At 41.4% G+C, this 20,792-nt stretch overlaps 1 protein-coding gene across 2 annotated transcripts in view; it reads right to left on the bottom strand.

The window, feature by feature from the left end:
• Positions 1-4: 4 nt before the first annotated feature.
• The window catches only part of LOC138952262 (uncharacterized), a 64,310-nt gene continuing 43,522 nt past the window's right edge, over positions 5-20,792 (bottom strand). Inside the window, exons 4-10 of one of the 2 annotated variants that reach the window (XR_011451336.1) lie at positions 19,621-19,778; positions 14,879-15,051; positions 13,068-13,318; positions 11,175-11,393; positions 9,064-9,169; positions 3,191-7,582; positions 5-3,133 (exon numbers count right to left, since the gene is read on the bottom strand). Coding sequence is in view for 1 of the 2 variants with exons in the window: in XM_070323891.1 (XP_070179992.1) it covers positions 7,462-7,582; positions 9,064-9,169; positions 11,175-11,393; positions 13,068-13,318; positions 14,879-15,051; positions 19,621-19,778 (1,028 nt within the window). In the remaining variant the exon portion in view is untranslated. Of the gene's footprint in view, positions 7,583-9,063; positions 9,170-11,174; positions 11,394-13,067; positions 13,319-14,878; positions 15,052-19,620; positions 19,779-20,792 lie in introns of both variants that reach the window. The other variant, XM_070323891.1, reaches the window with a different exon arrangement.

The following is a 20,792-nucleotide window of genomic DNA, read 5'->3' as shown; positions in this document are numbered from 1 at the left end:
AACATTTTTTCTGTCCATTTAAAAAGTTTTATTACAACAGACAGAAACGATGTAAACTAATAAGAAATAAAACACCAGCAGTGTGACAATGTCTGAACATACAATGATCGCTTTTCTGAATTTTGTCTCCAAATGGAAAACTCTGTGGCTAAAACGTGTGAATTAAAAAAGTGAAAATACTGTAAATATATATTAAAACAGAATATGTGATGATATGGAATGTTAAGAGGAATGTTACCCAGTGATATGACATTCAGACAGACTTGCTGATAAAGTGATTGATAGGAGCAAATAACTGGCAAAATTTTGGCATTGGTTATTGTGACATGTACAAAGTAAACTGTACTGGTGAGGATAATTATTTCAGGGAGCTATGCCAATTGCCATGGTTCTACACCACAAAATTACATCGCATAAAAACAAAGTGATTTTGCACCACAAACTTGCATAGCATATAAACAAGAAAAAGCATAGGTAAAATAATCTTCACACCAATCTAACTAAAAAAGGAAAGACAAAAAACCTAATGATTTCTTATGGTAGCTTAAAGTAACAGTCTTAAAAAAAAAAAGGCCCAATTTGAACCTGAAATTCATGAAACAAAAGCTTTCGATAAAAGGACAGCCAGCTGTCAAATCTCCCAGAATGAACACAAATAAAAAAAAGATGAATCAAATGAGATTAATTGAAATGTCTTCTATGTAGGTTCCGATTATGCCATTTTGTACAAGCAGCTGACTTGATATATAATTTTTTTTAATCACAGAACAGAAATGCAGCAAGATTTTGTTGGAAAATTAAAAACTGTTATCATCTGAATGAACATCTAGGTTTGAACAAAAGTTGCATTTCTCTCCTTCACAACAAATTTAATAGAAACATTTACACATTTTCTCTCTGCTTTGAAGTTATTTATGTACATGCAATCAAACCATGGAGTGATATGGTTAAATGTTGATTACAAATTTAACAAAAAACTAACTTCAGACACAGTATGTAAATGAAACATTTTGATCTAGGAGCCATTGCAATAACAGAAAGCAGTACGTCTACTTCCGAGTAGATGAAAGCACAATCATTTGCAAACAGATGATAAAACATGGCCATCTTCCATGCCAACAAGTGACAATTAACGGTATCGGATGTTTGTTTTAACACTGAAAGAACACAAAGCTTCCACGCATGCAGTCACTCATTCTCGCACCCATTTTCACACTAAGCTGCAGCCTGTTCAAACTGTCTGTATCGCATCTTTCTTTATTTGGTGTTTAACGTCGTTTTCAACCACGAAGGTTATATCGCGACGGGGGAGATGGGATAGAGCCACTTGTTAATTGTTTCTTGTTCACAAAAGCACTAATCAAAAAATTGCTCCAGGGGCTTGCAACGTAGTACAATATATATATGACCTTACTGGGAGAATGCAAGTTTCCAGTACAAAGGACTTTAACATTTCTTACATACTGCTTGACTAAAATCTTTACAAAAATTGACTATATTCTATACAAGAAACACTTAACAAGGGTAAAAGGAGAAACAGAATCCGTTAGTCGCCTCTTGCGACATGCTGGGGAGCATCGGGTAAAGTCTTTCTCGTCCCAACCAATATGGGACTCCCCCTAACCCGCGGGGGGTAAATACCCTCTAAACACAATGCTATCTGTTCCCGTTTCTGCCTGCTTCCTGAGAGGTTTGAGTTGATAATTTTGAAATAAAACCACAGGGGCTACTTTGCTACAGTTTTTCCAAGTTTGAAATTGACGGAGTTACTTCCCATGTCAGTGGAGGCGAAGGGTTGAGCAATCTCAACCCGAATCACAAGGAAGAACTGACCGGTAGTGTACGGTTTCAGAGACATCTTTACCCTTGACCACAACCACACACAAAAACAACATGTGAGCAACTGAACACATCACCCAGCTATACTGGTCACAGGGAGATGAACTTCAAGTGGGAATAAAAAGCTTTCACAAAGAGTACATGAACATTAACCAGTATATATAGCACTGATCACTTAAAAAACAGCACATGTTTCTCATTAAAAATTAAACAAGTCACGTAAGGCAAAATTACTACATTTAGTCAAGCTGTGGAACTCACAGAATGAAACTGAACGCACTGCATTTTTTCACAATGACCGTAGTCCGCCGCTTGTGCAAAACGGAGTAAAACTGACGAGCCTGTTCAGCGCGGTAGTGGTTTCGCTGTGCTGCATAGCACGCTTTTCTGTACCTCTCTTCGTTTTAACTTTCTGAGCGTGTTTTTAATCCAAACATATCATATCTATATGTTTTTGGAATCAGGAACCGACAAGGAATAAGATGAAAGTGTTTTTAAATCGATTTCGGAAATTTGATTTCGATAATAATTTTTATATTTTTAATTTTCAGACCTTGTTTTTAATCCGAATATAACATATTTATATGTTTTTGGAATCAGAAAATGATGAAGAATAAGATGAACGTAAATTTGGATCGTTTTATAAAAAAATAATTTTAATTACAATTTTCAGATTTTTAATGACCAAAGTCATTAATTAATTTTTAAGCCACCAAGCTGAAATGCAATACCGAAGTCCGGCCTTCGTCGAAGATTGCTTGGCCAAAATTTCAATCAATTTGAATGAAAAATGAGGGTGTGACAGTGCCGCCTCAACTTTTACAAAAAGCCGGATATGACGTCATCAAAGACATTTATCGAAAAAATGAAAAAAATGTCCGGGGATATCATACCCAGGAACTCTCATGTCAAATTTCATAAAGATCGGTCCAGTAGTTTACTCTCAATCGCTCTACACACACACACGCACACACACATACACCACGACCCTCGTCTCGATTCCCCCTCTATGTTAAAACATTTAGTCAAAACTTGACTAAATGTAAAAACAGAAACAGACAGGTCCTTTTTTGTACTGAAAACTTTGAACATTATCCCCACATTCCTGCATAGCAACTAGCTGCTAATTTTTTGCTTCTCTCCAAGAACATGTCCAAACTCACCCCTACCCTCACTGCTGTCAAACTCACCCCTACCCTCACTGCTGTCAAACTCACACCTACCCTCACTGCTGTCACTCACCCGTACCCTCACTGCTGTCAAACTCACCCCTACCCTCACTGCTGTCACTCACCTCACCTCTACCCTCACTGCTGTCACTCACCCGTACCCTCACTGCTGTCAAACTCACCCCTACCCTAACTGCTGTCAAACTCACCCCTACCCTCACTGCTGTCAAACTCACCTCTACCCTCACTGCTGTCACTCACCCCTACCCTCACTGCTGTCAAACTCACACCTACCCTAACTGCTGTCAAACTCACCTCTACCCTCACTGCTGTCAAACTCACCTCTACCCTAACTGCTGTCAAACTCAGCCTACCCTAACTGCTGTCAAACTCACCTCTACCCTAACTGCTGTCAAACTCACCCCTACCCTCACTGCTGTCAAACTCAAAGTACATTGTACAAGCAAGAACCTGCAGAGCAGTTACATGGGACCAGTAACAGACACAGCAATTTTCATGAGAAACCTGTTGAAGTTTGAAAAAAACACAACTACATGTTTTGGGTTTGACAATATATTGTGAGCAATGACAATTTGAGCTTTACCAACGTCGTATTGGCACGTTCACAGGACCTGGACGAAAATGCACTGTTGGAATGAAAACAAAAAGTCATGAAAAATTTCACTTGCACACATTAATTATTAATGTAGGCAAGCAATATATGGGGTACAAGCACATCTTACAGTGGTAGCAGCAATGAAAGGACTACCCTTGGACCTACCCAAAGTGTCTCTATGTTGCAGCTGGCCTGTCATCACAGGTATATTTTGGCCTTGGCAAAGGGACGAGAAAGTATTCTTTCCTCAGGTGTTCTCTTATAGGAGGAGCCTTCCATTTCGGGTACCAATGTACCGCAGACACGCTATATACACAAGCACTTTGCTTACACCACTTATCTCCTCCTACAAACGTCAAGCCGCATCGCGTTACAGTGGAACCCCCCTTTTAAGACCCCAACATTTAAGACCGCCCCCCTTTTTCACATTTCCTGCTCATAACTTCTGTAAATTTACCCCAATCATAGGACTCCCTCCCTCCCTGGTTTTCTCAGATTTTTGGAGGTCTTAAAAGGGGGGTTCCACTGTGAGACAGCCATTAACAACACACGCTCCACTGTGAGACAGCCATTAACAACACACGCTCCACTGTGAGACAGCCATTAACAACACACGCTCCACTGTGAGACAGCCATTAACAACACACGCTCCACTCAAACCTGCTTCCACTTGTTGCATTGCTTGTGCACACACACACATCTCTCTCTCTTCCACTCCTGCATCCACCATACAATTCTATCATGATGAAAATGACTGTCGATGAAAACAAAGCGGCAGTACAGTGGTACCTGTGATGAAAGCCCAGCCCACAGTACCCCACTTTTCCCCGTGGGCGTATGGCTGAAATGGCGGGGTAAAAACGTCCTTATATGTAAAAACGGTGGGAGTTTGAGCCCAACCAAGAAGAAGGAGTGTCCCCACTTTGCAGGTGGCCCGTCATGACAGGTATATTTGGGTCAAGGTAATAGACAAAGGGACATCAGGTGTCCTTTACAAGGAGGGGTCCTCGCATCGGAAGGGTGGACTCACATCGCAGGTACCACTGTCACACAAAACAAGTTTATCAATGGTTTTCACTCTAGTGGAATATTTATAGCAAAGATCAATGTAACCCTCTGGCTGCAAAATCTCACCGTTTACATGGATATGTACAATACTGATATTCCTCTGATCAAAGTTTTATTTTCCTATTTTTTTCCAGCGCAACCTATCACTATGTCCTGCATATGAGCATATTTACACGATCACTTTTTCATTTATATAATTAAAAAATCGAGTTGTTGATTCGTCTTTAGAAGACCAGTTTCTGTTCTAGTAAAGGAATCGGCTATGCAGGGGGAAAACATTAGAAAAAAACACTCTTTGTGAAAAAAAAATATATTAAAATGTCTGCAGATTTTTTTGGATTTTTTTTAAATATAACAAGCCAATCTGGATTGTTAGTTAGTTAGCTCAGTTGCTTTTCGGGTCCAGCATAATAGGCCAAATCAGGACCCCAATCTGGTTGTGTTTTCTGTACAAGTTAAAATATGTGAAGAACAAGGAGTAGTATTCAGGCGTCATCCTGATCAATTGTATCATTTTCTATCTAAAAAAATATCAAAACCCAATAAAATAAAATAAAAATTACATTAAAACATATACTTTAAGTGTAGTATTTACAGGTAAAAAATGACATGGATTTAAAGCATCCAAAATAAACACGACCAAATATGCAGGTTCACATCCTTCATCTTCATCTTGAGTAACCAGAACAAAAAATTCTTCTCTTCTGTTGAATTGTAGTTTTGAATCCAAGCAACCAAACTCTCTATCAACCCGCCAATCCAACCACTCAATACCTCAATGAATATTCATCCTACGTAAAATCTATACATTAGAATAAAAAGAATAAAAGCAAACAGTAAAATAAGCGCAGCTAGCTTGAATCCTGTTGTCTGTGCATGTCTTGAGACACCCTTCCAGTCAGCAAATCAATGGTTAAACTCAAAAGGCAAAGGCCTTACCATGCAAACGAAACGGTTCACCATCTTACATGTTACCAGGCTTGTACATCAAGTAACACCATCCATCTCACATGTTACCAGGCTTTTACATCAAGTAACACCATCCATCTCACATGTTACCAGGCTTTTACATCAAGTAACACCATCCATCTCACATGTTAGCAGGATTTTACATCAAGTAACACCATCAATCTCACATCTGACCAGGCTTTTACATCAAGTAACACCATCCATCTCACATGTTACCAGGATTTTACATCAAGTAACACCATCCATCTCACACGTTACCAGGATTTTACATCAAGTAACACCATCAATCTCACATCTGACCAGGCTTTTACATCAAGTAACACCATCCATCTCACATGTTACCAGGATTTTACATCAATCTCACATCTGACCAGGCTTTTACATCAAGTAACACCATCAATCTCACATGTTACCAGGCTTTTACATCAAGTAACACCATCCATCTCACTGTAAGACATTTCAAAAATCAATAGCCACGGTTCTTTTCGCGCAGACTGGGAATATTTTGATGAAATGGTGAAGGGACAGTAGTGCCAATCAGCAAAATTAAATCAGCAAAAAATTGCTACAATGGACAGGGAGCAGTCAGGATGCTGATTGTTGGCATGTGACCAAGTGGAGGCATGGTCTTATTCCATGTGAAACCCTGACCAGATGTGATATAGTGAGCCAAATGGTTTTCAAGGGAAGGACTGTGCCTCTCAGCTTGTCTGACAGGGTGTGTAAGCTGTGCGTCCTGTAAGCTGTTTTGAAGACAATTTACACAGTTGTGAGGGTGCAAGGTACTCAGCAAGCTTTGTAAGTTATATGTCTCGTAAGTGTAGTCTAAAAATGAAGTCTACGCAAAAGCAAGTGCACGAAACACTTGAATTACCTTTGTAAGCAAAGCCAGTCACACAGACGTGTGTGAGTTTGGGGTCATTTGATAGCACCATATAAACTGCAAACATTTGTAAGAGTATAGCAGAAGAAAACAACAGTGAGAATTCAACACACACAGCTCTCTGAAACCCAGTGTCCCACAGCCATGGAGTAAGAGAGCTCAAGGTAGACAACCTCTGTTGCTGTAACAAGGGGGACTACTGCGTCACCCTGTGAGATGTTGAGCTGGTGAGACTGGGTGAAAGTTACATGTCCTGTAAGTGTGTTCAAGACAAGCTCCTGTGCTCATTGCATACGGCAACCAGTCAGTGGGATTGAGTGTGTTACATTGTTGATATGTGATCAAGCAAGGTCCCACATCAGATGGGGACAATAAACAAATCCAAACACCACAATCATCATAGATCATCACAAATCGGCCCAATAAATAAAGTGTTCTGTGAGTAAAACTTAGTCAACATGTTCCCTGACAACCCTCCCCCCCCTTCTAAAATTAAATGTGTGATTTCCTTAGCTGGAGAGACTGCTACAAGAGGAGCTAGAGCCAGTTTGGCAAGTAACGGTTTGTACCCTGGTGAGTACCACCCTCCTTTGTCTAAAAACTAAATGTGTGATGAGCTTTGTAGGCGAGATTGCTACCAGAGGAGCTACAGCTCGTCTGCTGACAGATGGCTTGTTCCTTGGTAAGTGAAAACCTTTCCTAGCAAGTCACCCCCCCCCCCCCCCCGAATCCCTGTTCAAACGTACGTTGCACTCAGTTGATAAGGAGCCACAGCTAGTTTGCCGACTGACAGCTTGTTCCCTAGCAAGTTACACCCTCCTCTGTCTAACAATAAACACGTTATCAGCTTAGTCAGTGAGGTTTCCATGAGAAGAGCCACTGCCAGTCTGTAGAATGACAGCTTTTTCCAATTGTGCTCAGTTGGTGAGGTTGTTGCGAGAGGAGCTGAAGTCTGGTTCCTGGTCGATGGCGCCCATGAAGTTATCCATGTCGTCCATATCGTCGTCCTCCTGAAGTCGCGTCATGCGGAACTGACGCCTGAAACACACCACACGTTCTCTTGAAGGCACGAGCTTTCTTTCTTTCTTTCTTTATTTGGTGTTTAACGTTGTTTTCAACCGTTTAAGGTTGTATCGCGACGGGGAAAGGGGGGGGGGGGGGGGGGGGGGGGATGGGATAGAGCCACTTGTTGTTTCTTGTTCACAAAAGCACTAATCAAAAAATTGCTCCAGGGGCTTGCAACGTAGTACAATATATGACCTCACTGGGAGAATGCAAGTTTCCAGTACATAGGACTTAACATTTCTTACATACTGCTTGACTAAAATCTTTACAAACATTGACTATATTCTATACAAGAAACACTTAACAAGGGTAATAAAAGGAGAAACAGAATCCGTTAGTCGCCTCTTACGACATGCTGGGAAGCATCGGGTAAATTCTTCCCCCTAACCCGCGGGGGGTAGGCACGAGCTTGCACTTAATCATCAACAACCACCCACAAGCAGAGAATGGCGTGCACAACTCATAACCCCTCATTCATCAACCACCACCCACAAGCAGAGAGTGGCGTGCACAACTCATAACCCCTCATTCATCAACCACCACCCACAAGCAGAGAATGGCTTGCACAACTCATAACCCCTCATTCATCAACCACCACCCACAAGCAGAGAATGGCTTGCACAACTCATAACCCCTCATTCATCAACCACCACCCACAAGCAGAGAATGGCGTGCACAACTCATAACCCCTCATTCATCAACCACCACCCACAAGCAGAGAATGGCTTGCACAACTCATAACCCCTCATTCATCAACCACCACCCACAAGCAGAGAATGGCTTGCACAACTCATAACCCCTCATTCATCAACCACCACCCACAAGCAGAGAGTGGCGTGCACAACTCATAACCCCTCATTCATCAACCACCACCCACAAGCAGAGAATGGCGTGCACAACTTATAATCTCTCATTCATCAACCACTAGCTACAACAAGAGTAGAACACACATAACTGATAACCCCTCATCCATCAACCACTAGCTACAACAAGAGTAGAACACACATAACTGATAACCCCTCATCCATCAACCACTAGCTACAACAAGAGTAGAACACACATAACTGATAACCCCTCATCCATCAACCACTAGCTACAACAAGAGAAGAACACACATAACTGATAACCCCTCATCCATCAACCACTAGCTACAGCAAGAGAAGAACACACATAACTGATAACCCCTCATCCATCAACCACTAGCTACAACAAGAGAAGAACACACATAACTGATAACCCCTCATCCATCAACCACTAGCTACAACAAGAGAAGAACACACATAACTGATAACCCCTCATCCATCAACCACTTAGCTACAACAAGAGAACACACATAACTGATAACCCCTCATCCATCAACCACTTAGCTACAACAAGAGAAGAACACACATAACTGATAACCCCTCATCCATCAACCACTAGCTACTAGAGAAGAAGGGCTTGCACATTCTCACATGATTCCTCGCCTCTTGCTGCGCATGTAGAAGATGACGGCGACGAGAATGAGGAGGAAAACCACAATGCAAGACAGGACCACAGCCACCGTCACCTTGATGTTACCTGCACAACATAGGTACACAACAATCAATCAATGAGGCTTATATCGCGCATATTCCGTGGGTACAGTTCTAGGCGCTCTGCAGTGATGCCGTGTGAGATGAAATTTTATACGGCCAATTCTCTGTTGAGGTAATAACGTCTTCTATACCACAGCCACTGTCACCTTGATGTTACCTGCACAACATAGGTACACAACAATTCTCCGTTGAGGTAATAACGTCTTCTATACCACTGCCACTGTCACCTTGATGTTACCTGCACAACACAGGTACACAACAATTCTCTGTTGAGGTAATAACGTCTTCTATACCACTGCCACTGTCACCTTGATGTTACCTGCACAACACAGGTACACAACAATTCTCTGTTGAGATAATAACGTCTTCTATACCACAGCCACCTTGATATTACCTGCACAACACAGGTACACAACAATTCTCTGTTGAGGTAATAACGTCATCTATACCACAGCCACCTTGATATTACCTGCACAACACAGGTACACAACAATTCTCTGTTGAGGTAATAACATCATCTATACCACAGCCACCTTGATGTTACCTGCACAACACAGGTACACAACAATTCTCTGTTGAGATAATAACGTCTTCTATACCACAGCCACCTTGATGTTACCTGCATAACACAGGTACACAACAATTCTCTGTTGAGGTAATAACGTCATCTATACCACAGCCACCTTGATGTTACCTGCACAACACAGGTACACAACAATTCTCTGTTGAGGTAATAACGTCATCTATACCACAGCCACCTTGATGTTACCTGCACAACACAGGTACACAACAATTCTCTGTTGAGATAATAACGTCTTCTATACCACAGCCACCTTGATGTTACCTGCACAACACAGATACACAACAATTCTCTGTTGAGGTAATAACGTCATCTATACCACAGCCACCTTGATGTTACCTGCACAACACAGGTACACAACAATTCTCTGTTGAGATAATAACGTCTTCTATACCACAGCCACCTTGATATTACCTGCACAACACAGATTCACAACAATTCTCTGTTGAGGTAATAACGTCTTCTATACCACAGCCACCTTGATATTACCTGCACAACAAAGGTACACAACAATTCTCTGTTGAGGTAATAACGTCTTCTATTCCACAAAATCAAGAATAAAAAAACAAGAATGGTGAGGCACCGGAATGTTTTAATTTAGTTTCAAACGACTCCTTATGGTTCTGACCATCTTGCCAGAGACTGATAACATATTTCTCTGTTGAGATAATAACGTCTTCTATACCACAGCCACCCCTCATTCATCAATAACCACCCACAAGCAGAGAATGGCGTGCACAACTTATAACCCCTCATTCATTTATTAATAACCACCCACAAGCAGAGAATGGTGTGCACAACACCGATACACAACAATTCTCTGTTGAGGTAATAACGTCTTCTAAACCACAGCCACCGTCACCTTGATATTACCTGCACAGCCACCGTCTTCTATGTCTAAACAACAATTGCAAATAGAGATAGACATCTAATGTTCCAAAATCAAGAATACAAAAAACAAGAATGGTCAGGTACTGGAACGTTTTTAATTTTTAAACAATTCCTTATGGTTCTGACCATCTTGCCAGAGACTGCTTACATCCAACGCTTTAAGTTTGGGCTTCATTTCTTTGTCTGTGTGTCCACTATAAAGACTATTCGGTCAATGTACTTGTGAATGTCTTGTTTTGTAAAAAAATAGTTGGTTACAGTACCTTACCATCCTTGTTTTTTGAAACGCTAACAAGACCGCCTTTCGCCGTACTTTGGGCAGACACCCACACTTACAAGCACCCCGTTGCCTTGAATTTAGCAGCTCCAATGTACTTGAGAAAGTTTGCAAAGACAATAAGTACACCAAAATACTAAAAATAAAAACAACTGACAAATATATTCAAAGTTCTCCCATTTCTTTCCTCTTCACTTAGCAGGCAAGCTTTTGTTTGGGTTGTGACAAAACACGACTCACCACTCTTGGTGTCAGTGGGGGGAGGTAGGTGGTGGCCGGAGGTCCAACACTGCTGTGTGCAGTTGACAACACTGTAGTTTTTCCCATTTAGAGGCCATTTGCCGGTGCTGTTGCTGTGAACGTACTGCTGGAAGGATGTCACAAACTCCACGGACTGATTCTCATATGATTGATTGATGGTGAAGTTGAAGAAATAGTCCTTTTGGCAGGTGACATTCCCTGAAAGGCACAAGTACATGTACTATAGTTACAGCTTTCATGTCTGGCCATGTTTTAAGTTTTAGCCCTTTTCTTTTGACATGAAGGCCTATTCTTTTGACATGACACCCTATTCTTTTGACATGACGCCCTATTCTTTTGACATGACGCCCTATTCTTTTGACATGACGCCCTACTATTCGTTTGACATGACGCCTTACTATTCTTTTGACATGACGCCCTATTCTTTTGACATGACGCCCTACTATTCGTTTGACATGACGCCTTACTATTCTTTTGACATGACGCCCTACAATTCGTTTGACATGACGCCCTACTATTCTTTTGACATGACGCCCTACTATTCTTTTGACATGACGCCCTATTCTTTTGACATGACGCCCTATTCTTTTGACATGACGCCCTATTCTTTTGATATGACGCCCTATTCTTTTGACATGACGCCCTACTCTTTTGACATGACGCCCTATTCTTTTGACATGACGCCCTATTCTTTTGACATGACGCCCTATTCTTTTGACATGACGCCCTACTATTCTTTTGACATGACGCCCTACTATTCTTTTGACATGACGCCCTACTATTCTTTTGACATGACGCCCTATTCTTTTGACATGACGCCCTATTCTTTTGACATGACGCCCTATTCTTTTGACATGACGCCCTATTCTTTTGACATGACGCCCTATTCTTTTGAAATGACGCCCTACTCTTTTGACATGACGCCCTACTCTTTTGACATGACGCCCTATTCTTTTGACATGACGCCCTATTCTTTTGTCGTTTTGACATGACGCCCTACTCTTTTGACATGACGCCCTACTCTTTTGACATGACGCCCTATTCTTTTGACATGACGCCCTATTCTTTTGACATGACGCCCTATTCTTTTGACATGACGCCCTACTCTTTTGACATGACGCCCTACTCTTTTGACATGACGCCCTATTCTTTTGACATGACGCCCTATTCTTTTGACATGACGCCCTATTCTTTTGACATGACGCCCTATTCTTTTGACATGACGCCCTACTCTTTTGAAATGATGCCCTACTCTTTTGACATGACGCCCTATTCTTTTGACATGACGCCCTACTCTCTTGACATGACGTCCTATTCTTTTGACATGACACCCTATTCTTTTGACATGACGCCCTACTCTTTTGACATGACACCCTATTCTTTTGACATGACGCCCTACTCTTTTGACATGACGCCCTATTCTTTTGACATGACGCCCTATTCTTTTGACACTTTTGACATGACGCCCTATTCTTTTGACATGACGCCCTATTCTTTTGAAATGACGCCCTACTCTTTTGACATGACGCCCTATTCTTTTGACATGACGCCCTACTCTTTTGACATGACGCCCTATTCTTTTGACATGACGCCCTATTCTTTTGACATGACGCCCTATTCTTTTGACGCCCTTTTATTCTGAAAAGATGCTCACCAGAGCTCACTCCTGACTGCCGAAATTGGGAAATAACTCAGTCAGCGTGTTTATCAGCAGTGGTAGGGGTAATTGTGCCCCTGATATTCAATATCGTTAGTTAGGGAAAGATTAAGTTGAAGCTGAAGAAGTTTCTCGAGCAGAAGTTGCGATGAAGTCATATTTTCACATTGGACGAGTATCTATCATTTCAAACAGGACAACACTGCCAGCCTTACACACAATCTGCAGTGTTGACATGCCACACTGGCATAACTTGTTGACTTTGCCCACCAGCGTGTTCAGCACATCAGTGTCATCTACAAGGTCCTTGCAGTCATTGCCGCGAAGTTGCAAGGTGGCATTGGCTTTGGGGCTCAGCGTAGCGTTGTTGATTTGGTTCCTTGTCGCTGGTGCCAAAACAAAGGCACTGTTATTCTTGGTCTCCTTCCACCTACGTGTCATGCTGAGAGTCACATTTTTGTGAGACCTGAAATCATCCATGAAACGGTAACATAAAGGTGAAACTGAGAAAAAGAAAACTTTCTCTGAATTAATAGAGATCCCTTCTAAATGGATTACTTCAGAAGTTACTGGTTTGTACAGAATTCTGCTGAGTGTGAAATGACTGCTTCTTTTCACTGGAATTATTCCCAGTGTACTTTAAAACACAGAACAGCAATCAAGGTGATGATTGCTTTCTATTGACATCACCTCTTAGTTTGACTCCTCACCGAGACTCCTGGGTTCTGCACAACTAAATCTATGCTAGCGAATAAATAAACACACACACACACAATTGCTGGAATATAGCTCAGTTGGTAGCGCGCTGGATTTGTATTCAGTTGGCCGCTGTCAGCGCGAGTTCGATCCCAGGTTCGGCGGAAATTTATTTCACAGAGTCAACTTTGTGTGCAGACTCTCTTCGGTGTCCGAACCACCCCCCGTGTATATACTACATTGGGTGTGCACGTTAAAGATCCCACGATTGACAAAAGGGTCTTTCCTGGCAAAATTGCTTAGGCACAGTTAATAATTGTCTACCATACCCGTGTGACTTGGAATAAGGCCGTGAAAGGTAAATATGCGCCGACATGGCTGCAATCTACTGGCCGTATAAAATTTCATCTCACACGGCATCACTGCAGAGCGCCTAGAACTGTACCCACGGAATATGCGTGATATATTAAGCTTCATTGATTGATTGATTGATTGACTTACACTACAAAACAAAACAAGACACTCAGGGAGTTACATGTACTGAAAATCAGACAGCTTCTTCGCAGTATACCTTCTTACTCAAAGTCCTTCATTTTGTATAGAAAGGGTGATGAGGCCCACACAAAAATCTATGATCTATGTGAGTTGGGTAAGAATATGTAATTTAATCACTGTTTCCTCTTCTTCTTCTACTTCGTTCATGGGCTAAAACTCCAACATTCACTCATGTCTTTAGCCCGAGTGGATTTTTACGTGAACGACGGTTTTTACCCCGCCATAGAGGCAACATGGGGGTTACGGAAGGAACGACGGTTTTTACCCCGCCATTGAGGCAACATGGGGGTTACGGAAGGAACGACGGTTTTTACCCCGCCATTGAGGCAACATGGGGGTTACGGAAGGAACGACGGTTTTTACCCCGCCATTGAGGCAACATGGGGGTTACGGAAGGAACGACGGTTTTTACCCCGCCATTGAGGCAACATGGGGGTTACGGAAGGAACGACGGTTTTTACCCCGCCATTGAGGCAACATGGGGGTTACGGAAGGAACGACGGTTTTTACCCCGCCATTGAGGCAACATGGGGGTTACGGAAGGAACGACGGTTTTTACCCCGCCATTGAGGCAACATGGGGGTTACGGAAGGAACGACGGTTTTTACCCCGCCATAGAGGCAACATGGGGGTTACGGAAGAAAGGAGGATCTGGAGAAGTCAGCATCATTTGTCTCGCGGTCCAGTCTAACAGTATAGACGTGTGAAGAAGAGGAAGGGGGGGTGGGGGGTGGGGGGTGGGGGCAAAAAATAACTGGTATCCCAGTGTGCTTACCTGACCATGGGGAGAGGAGCTCTCTGTGGCAATATTGTCTCTGCCAGTTTTTCAACCAAGGTACCATTACCCGTGGCGTAGCTGACAAAGTCCTGTGCATTTTCCACTTTACTTGTGTCGACACCCTGAGGGTACAGGACGACTGCCACCGACGTCAAGTGCTGGACAACTGTCTGTGTTGAGAATAGGAAAAGACATGAGTGAATAGCCTGTCGCGCTGTTTGCGGAGGGTGAATCAAGGTCAAGGTCAACATTGTAGGGTCTGGACCTCTGTGCACAGGCAGCAGAGAAAACCCAGTCCAAACACTCACTTCTTCTTCTTCTTCGTTCATGGGCTCAAACTCCAACGTTCACTCATGTTTTAGCACGAGTGGATTTTTACGTGTGTGACCGTTTTTACCCCGTCATTCAGGCAGCATACGCCGATTTTTGGGGAAGCATGCTGGATATTTTTGTGTTTCTATAACCCCCCAAACTCTGACATGGATTACAGGATCTTTTCCGTGCGCACTTGGTCTTGTGCTTGCGTGTACACACGAAGGGGGATAAGGGGAGATCGGAAAAATTTCCTCCCTGAAACCACCAGGCTGCCGCGGCCAGGATTTGAACTCACGACCTTCCGATTAGGAGGCCGATGTCTTACCACTACGCCACTGCATCCTTCATCAAAACACTCACTTGTAGGTTCTGTGAACCCGGCTTCACACTCATCACTAAATGAGGCATTTTGAAAACTTGAAGCTTGAAGCTAGTGGCACTGCAAACCAAACAGGAGGGGAGGAGCAGCTTTCACTTTCAGTGCTGTGTTCCATCAAATTTATTAGAACTCTGTGAACGATCCGTTTTTGGGTTAAATTGAAATATGTTATTGTGAATTCGTATAATTATGCATTTCAGAAAGGGAACCTATCATATTCTCAATCCGCAGGAGTAATAACCTTAATACACAAAGGAAAAGAACTCCCAAGAGAAAATTTAATTAACTAGAGGCCAATCACGTTACCAGAAAGGTATGTGGGAGGTGTGTTTATAACATGCCCTGTTATATAGTGCTATATGTCTTATGTAAAAACAATGTCCTGTTTGTATTATTGTTATGTACCACGCCTGAATTTCTGTATGAGATAATAAAGTATTCTTATTTTTTAAATGCTGACTATAAAGTGTTGGCTAAATGTTTAGCGTTAAGAATGCAAAGTGTAGTTGACAGCATTATACAGCCTGACCAGGTTGCTTTTTTAAAGGGGCGGGACATAGCGTCCCCACTGAGAATGGTTGATGATGTGGTATGTATACAGTGCTCAATAAAATGATATACCTGGAGCCATGCTTGCTGTTGATTTTAAGAAAGCTTTTGATTCGATATCGCAAGAGTACATGACGTATGTGTTTTCCAAGTTTGGGTTTGGCAACGAATTTGTCAGATGGGTAGAGATACCTATGAAAGAAAGTTGGAGCTGCATTGGATACGGTGGGTGGATTAGCGAAGAAATTAGGATAGAAGGCGGGATTAGACAGGGATGCTGTTTTTATCCTTTGGCCTTCATACTCGGTATTGAATTATTAGCCATTAAAGAGAGAGGGAAAAACGGAGTTCATGGTATACCAATCAACAAAAGTGAAGATATTTATGCATTGTTGAAAATAGCGCTATATGCGGAAGACATGAAACTTTTTACGAGACAGAGACCATATTAACCTTGCTTTAGACATTTTAAAACAGTTTGCAAGTGTCTCCGGTCTTGAGATAAATACAAGAAAGACAGAAGCAATGTGGTTGGGATCGAGCATAGCGAGGGGTGAGTTATGCTTTGACTTGAATTGGAAAAATAAAATAAAGCTATTGGGTATATTTTTCTGTAATAGTGTACCCGCATCAAACCTCTCAGAAAATTGGGAAAGCCGTATTGAAAACATGAGCCGCATCATAAGCACGTGGCATGGAAGGAATCTTGGATATTTAGGCAAAATTTGTATCATAAATAGTTTTCTCGTTCCACAATTAGTTTACGTAATGACAGTAATTAATTTACAAGAGAAGGTGTTAAACAGAGTTACCACAATGTTGTACCACTTTTTGTGGAAAAGAAAAACTACCAACAAAAAAGCATTTGAAAAAGTTAAAAGGTGTGTGTTAAAATCTGATTTTGAAAAAGGAGGGTTGTGTATGCCCAACATTAAAATTATGCAGCAATCGTTTCTGCTGGAATGGATAAGAAAGCTGCATACGGCTACTTTCTTTATTTGGTGTTTTACGTCGTTTTCAACCACGAAGGTTATATCGCGACGGGGGAAGGGGGGAGATGGGATAGAGCCACTTGTCAATTGTTTCTTGTTCACAAAAGCACTAATCAAAAATTTGCTCCAGGGGCTTGCAACGTAGTACAATATATTACCTTACTGGGAGAAAGCAAGTTTCCAGTACAAAGGACTTAACTGTTAACATTTCTTACATACTGCTTGACTAAAATCTTTACAAAAATTGACTATATTCTATACAAGAAACACTTAACAAGGGTAAAAGGAGAAACAGAATCCGTTAGTCGCCTCTTACGACATGCTGGGGAGCATCGAGTAAATTCTTTCTCGTCCCAACCAATATGGGACTCCCCCTAACCCGCGGGGGGAATACGGCTACTGATACGGAAAAATGGTCATTCATCCCAATAGCGCAGTTTTCTTAACTGGGTAGAGACCTGACCTGTTTTCAAGCCAAAGTAATATGGAAGCAATTTAAAAAAGAACATGTTAATTTAGCCCCGTTTTGGGAGGAGGCCCTAAAAGTTTGGACAGAGAATAACACCCACACAGAAATAGAGAACCCACTGTTAGTAACAGTCTGGAATAATAAAAACATTATGTACTGAAATAATGTGTTATTTTTTAAGAAATGGACTAAATGTGGGATTGCATTAGTTGCTGATATATGTGTTAATAACAGGCTGTTGTCCCTAGAACAGATTAAAGTAAAAGTGGGTACTTATCCTTCACTCATGTTAGAGTATAATGTGGTAAAGACTGCTGTTACCTCGTTTATGAAAAGATATCCGGCGTATATGCTCATGCAATCCAATGAATACAATGTTCTGCTTTTCGACCATAAAGAGTTATTTACAGCACGTTCTTATAGATTACATTTAATAAGTAAAACCGAACACAACCCTTGTTGTCTGAATTTCTGGATGCATAAGTTTAATATAGAAATAAGTAAATGGCATTGGCTCATCGTAAGGAATGTATCTAAAGAATCAAGACTGAGAGAATTGCACTGGAAGATACTGCATAACATATATCCGACTAATATTTTGTTGTGTAAAATGGGAATTAGAATGAATAACAAATGCTCATTCTGTCCAGATAAGATTGATTTTGTGGAACATTTCTTTTATGAATGTTCTGCTATACATCCAATTTGGGAAAGAATTACCAATAAGGTATTTCAGCAGTATCATGTTAATATAAAAATTGATGTTCAAACAGCACTGTTAGGATACATGAAAACACCTGGTATGTCAAACAATTTAGTAAATTATATTAATTTACTTATTATTGTGGCAAAAATGTGTGTGGGAAATTCAGATACGGGAAACCAATAGAAATTGTGTGCATGTTTAATTCAGAGTTAGATTTGCGACACATATAGATCGAGAATAATGGTAAATGTAAAATAAAATATTTTAATAAAATTGTCCATTATTGGTATTTGTCCATGATAGAGGTGAAAAGGTTTAGGCAAAAGAAGTAACTTTTTTTTTTCAACCCGTTAATTAGGCTGTTGATTTAAAAATGTAAGAATTTGATTAATAAAAGAAAAAAGACCTATGAAGAAGGATGCCTGTAAAAAAGAAAAAAAAAAGAAAAAAAAGGCAAATAAGAAGGGTAGTAGCAACCTGCATGCAACTGAGGTCAAAAAAAGACAAAAACAAAAAATCCAAAAAAAATCTGTGCAAGTTTTTCTGAACATGTTTCAGACCTTAGGCCCAGGCCCGCTTCGCCTCGAGAAAACCGTTGGCCTCACTGTTTCAGATGTGGCCAGGCTTGACCATGGGATAAGACCGTCCCTCCACTTGGTCACATACCAACATTCAACACCCTGATTGCCTGCTGTCGTGAGTTGGTATTTTTTGATGAATCAATTTATGAAAAAGGCATCAGTGGCTTTTACGGAATTAATTCTTTAACAAAATAGCAGTGTGCACAGAGAGCACCCAGGCTGTTCATGTTTGGTATGTGACCAAGTGGAGGGATCAGACACGACAACTGGGATGAATGAAAAAATCTAAAAGTGATTTATGCTGGCATGGTACTGAAGGAATGGCAGTTTCAGCTGAAATAAAGCCGGGGTCAAGGGGCAGCGCCCTTTACTAATTCAAATGTGTTTAGTGCCCTCTCCTTGAAGCTGAGAGGGATATAAGTGAAAGATAACAAGGCTTGAGTAAGAAAAAATAATAATCTCAAGTGAATGGGCGGATTTTTAAAAAAAATAAAATTTTATTTTCGTTTTTGGCGGATTTCCGCCGATCGGCGGAAGAGTACCATGCCTGTTATGACTCACAGTTAATGCAGAAATTCTGGGCATGAACCGTACAATTGCAATGAAATTGTATCCCTGGGGTTCACACAAAAAGTATGATTTCAGCCAAAAGTCTGAAGATTCTCATGTGTGATTGATGGTCTTATCCCATGTTAAATTCTGGCCTTGAAAGACAAGAAAGAAAGTAAAAGCAAGATCCAAGTCTGACCTTGTCAACACTCTGTATTGCAAGCCCTGTCGTTGGGTTCAGTGTAAGCGTTGAAGTGTTGTATTTTTGCAAAACACTGCCATCAGCCCCGTTAAAGATGACCAAAGTCAGCCCATTCAGAATGTTGCTCTCACTATCTGTAGTATTAGCAGTATTTCCTGCACACAGAAAAAGATTTTGGATCTTCCCTCAAAATAACCCCATCCACTGGCATCACTGTTACATGCCACTTGTTACTTTTCCAATCAGACACACAGATATGTCTTGCTGGAAGTCCTGTGATAAGCAGGCCTTTATTTCACACTACATTTGTACTTATCTATCAACAAAGAGACCAAAAACCACTGTACTCATGTTAAAATGACGAACACGGAACGAATAATGGCGACGTTTCGACATAAGGGTCTTCAGGCCGAAACGTCGCCGTTATTCGTTCCGTGTTCGTCATTTTAACGTGAGTACAGTGCTTTTTGGTCTCTTTGTTATTCGCTCTCACGTGCAGTCGCCATTGTTATTTGCTTATGATTATCTATTAAACTGTGCCAACAAATTATTGCGACAACTTTTATACTCCTTCTAAAGCATTAATTCCCGTGTCCTTTCTTTCGAACTTTCTGTGCCATTAAACGCACTCAACCTAGAGTTGAATGTAATGACACAGGAATTATTGCTTGAGTTGGGGTGTGAAAGTTGTCGCAACAATTTTTGACAAAGTTGATATGGGGACCTTATTCTTCTCCTTCGTTCATGGGCTGAAACTCCCACATTCACTCACGTTTTTGCACGAGTGAATTTTTACGTGTATGACCGTTTTTACCCCGCCATTCAGGCAGCATACGCCAATTTTAGAGGAAGCATGCTGGGTATTTTTGTGTTTTTATAACCAACAGTGTGTTTTGTGTTTTTATATCTGACATGGATAACAGAATCTTTTCTGTTCGCACTTGGACTTGTGCTTGCGTGTACACACGGAGGGGGATAAGGCACAAGCAGGTCTGCACATAAGTTGACCTTGGAGATGGAAAAAATCTCCATCCGTAACCCACCAGTCGGCCGGGATTTGAACCCAAGACCTTCCGATTAGGAGGTTGATGTCTTATCCACTACGCCACTGCACCCGTCAACATGGGGATCAATTAGAGCTACGGTTGTCACTGTTCTATGCAGTGAAC

The sequence above is a fragment of the Littorina saxatilis genome, linkage group LG17 (assembly GCF_037325665.1).
Source record: "Littorina saxatilis isolate snail1 linkage group LG17, US_GU_Lsax_2.0, whole genome shotgun sequence".
NCBI lineage: Eukaryota > Metazoa > Mollusca > Gastropoda > Littorinimorpha > Littorinidae > Littorina > Littorina saxatilis.
The sequence above is the reverse complement of the archived record's forward strand: the minus strand, read 5'-3'. Positions and strand labels throughout refer to the sequence as shown.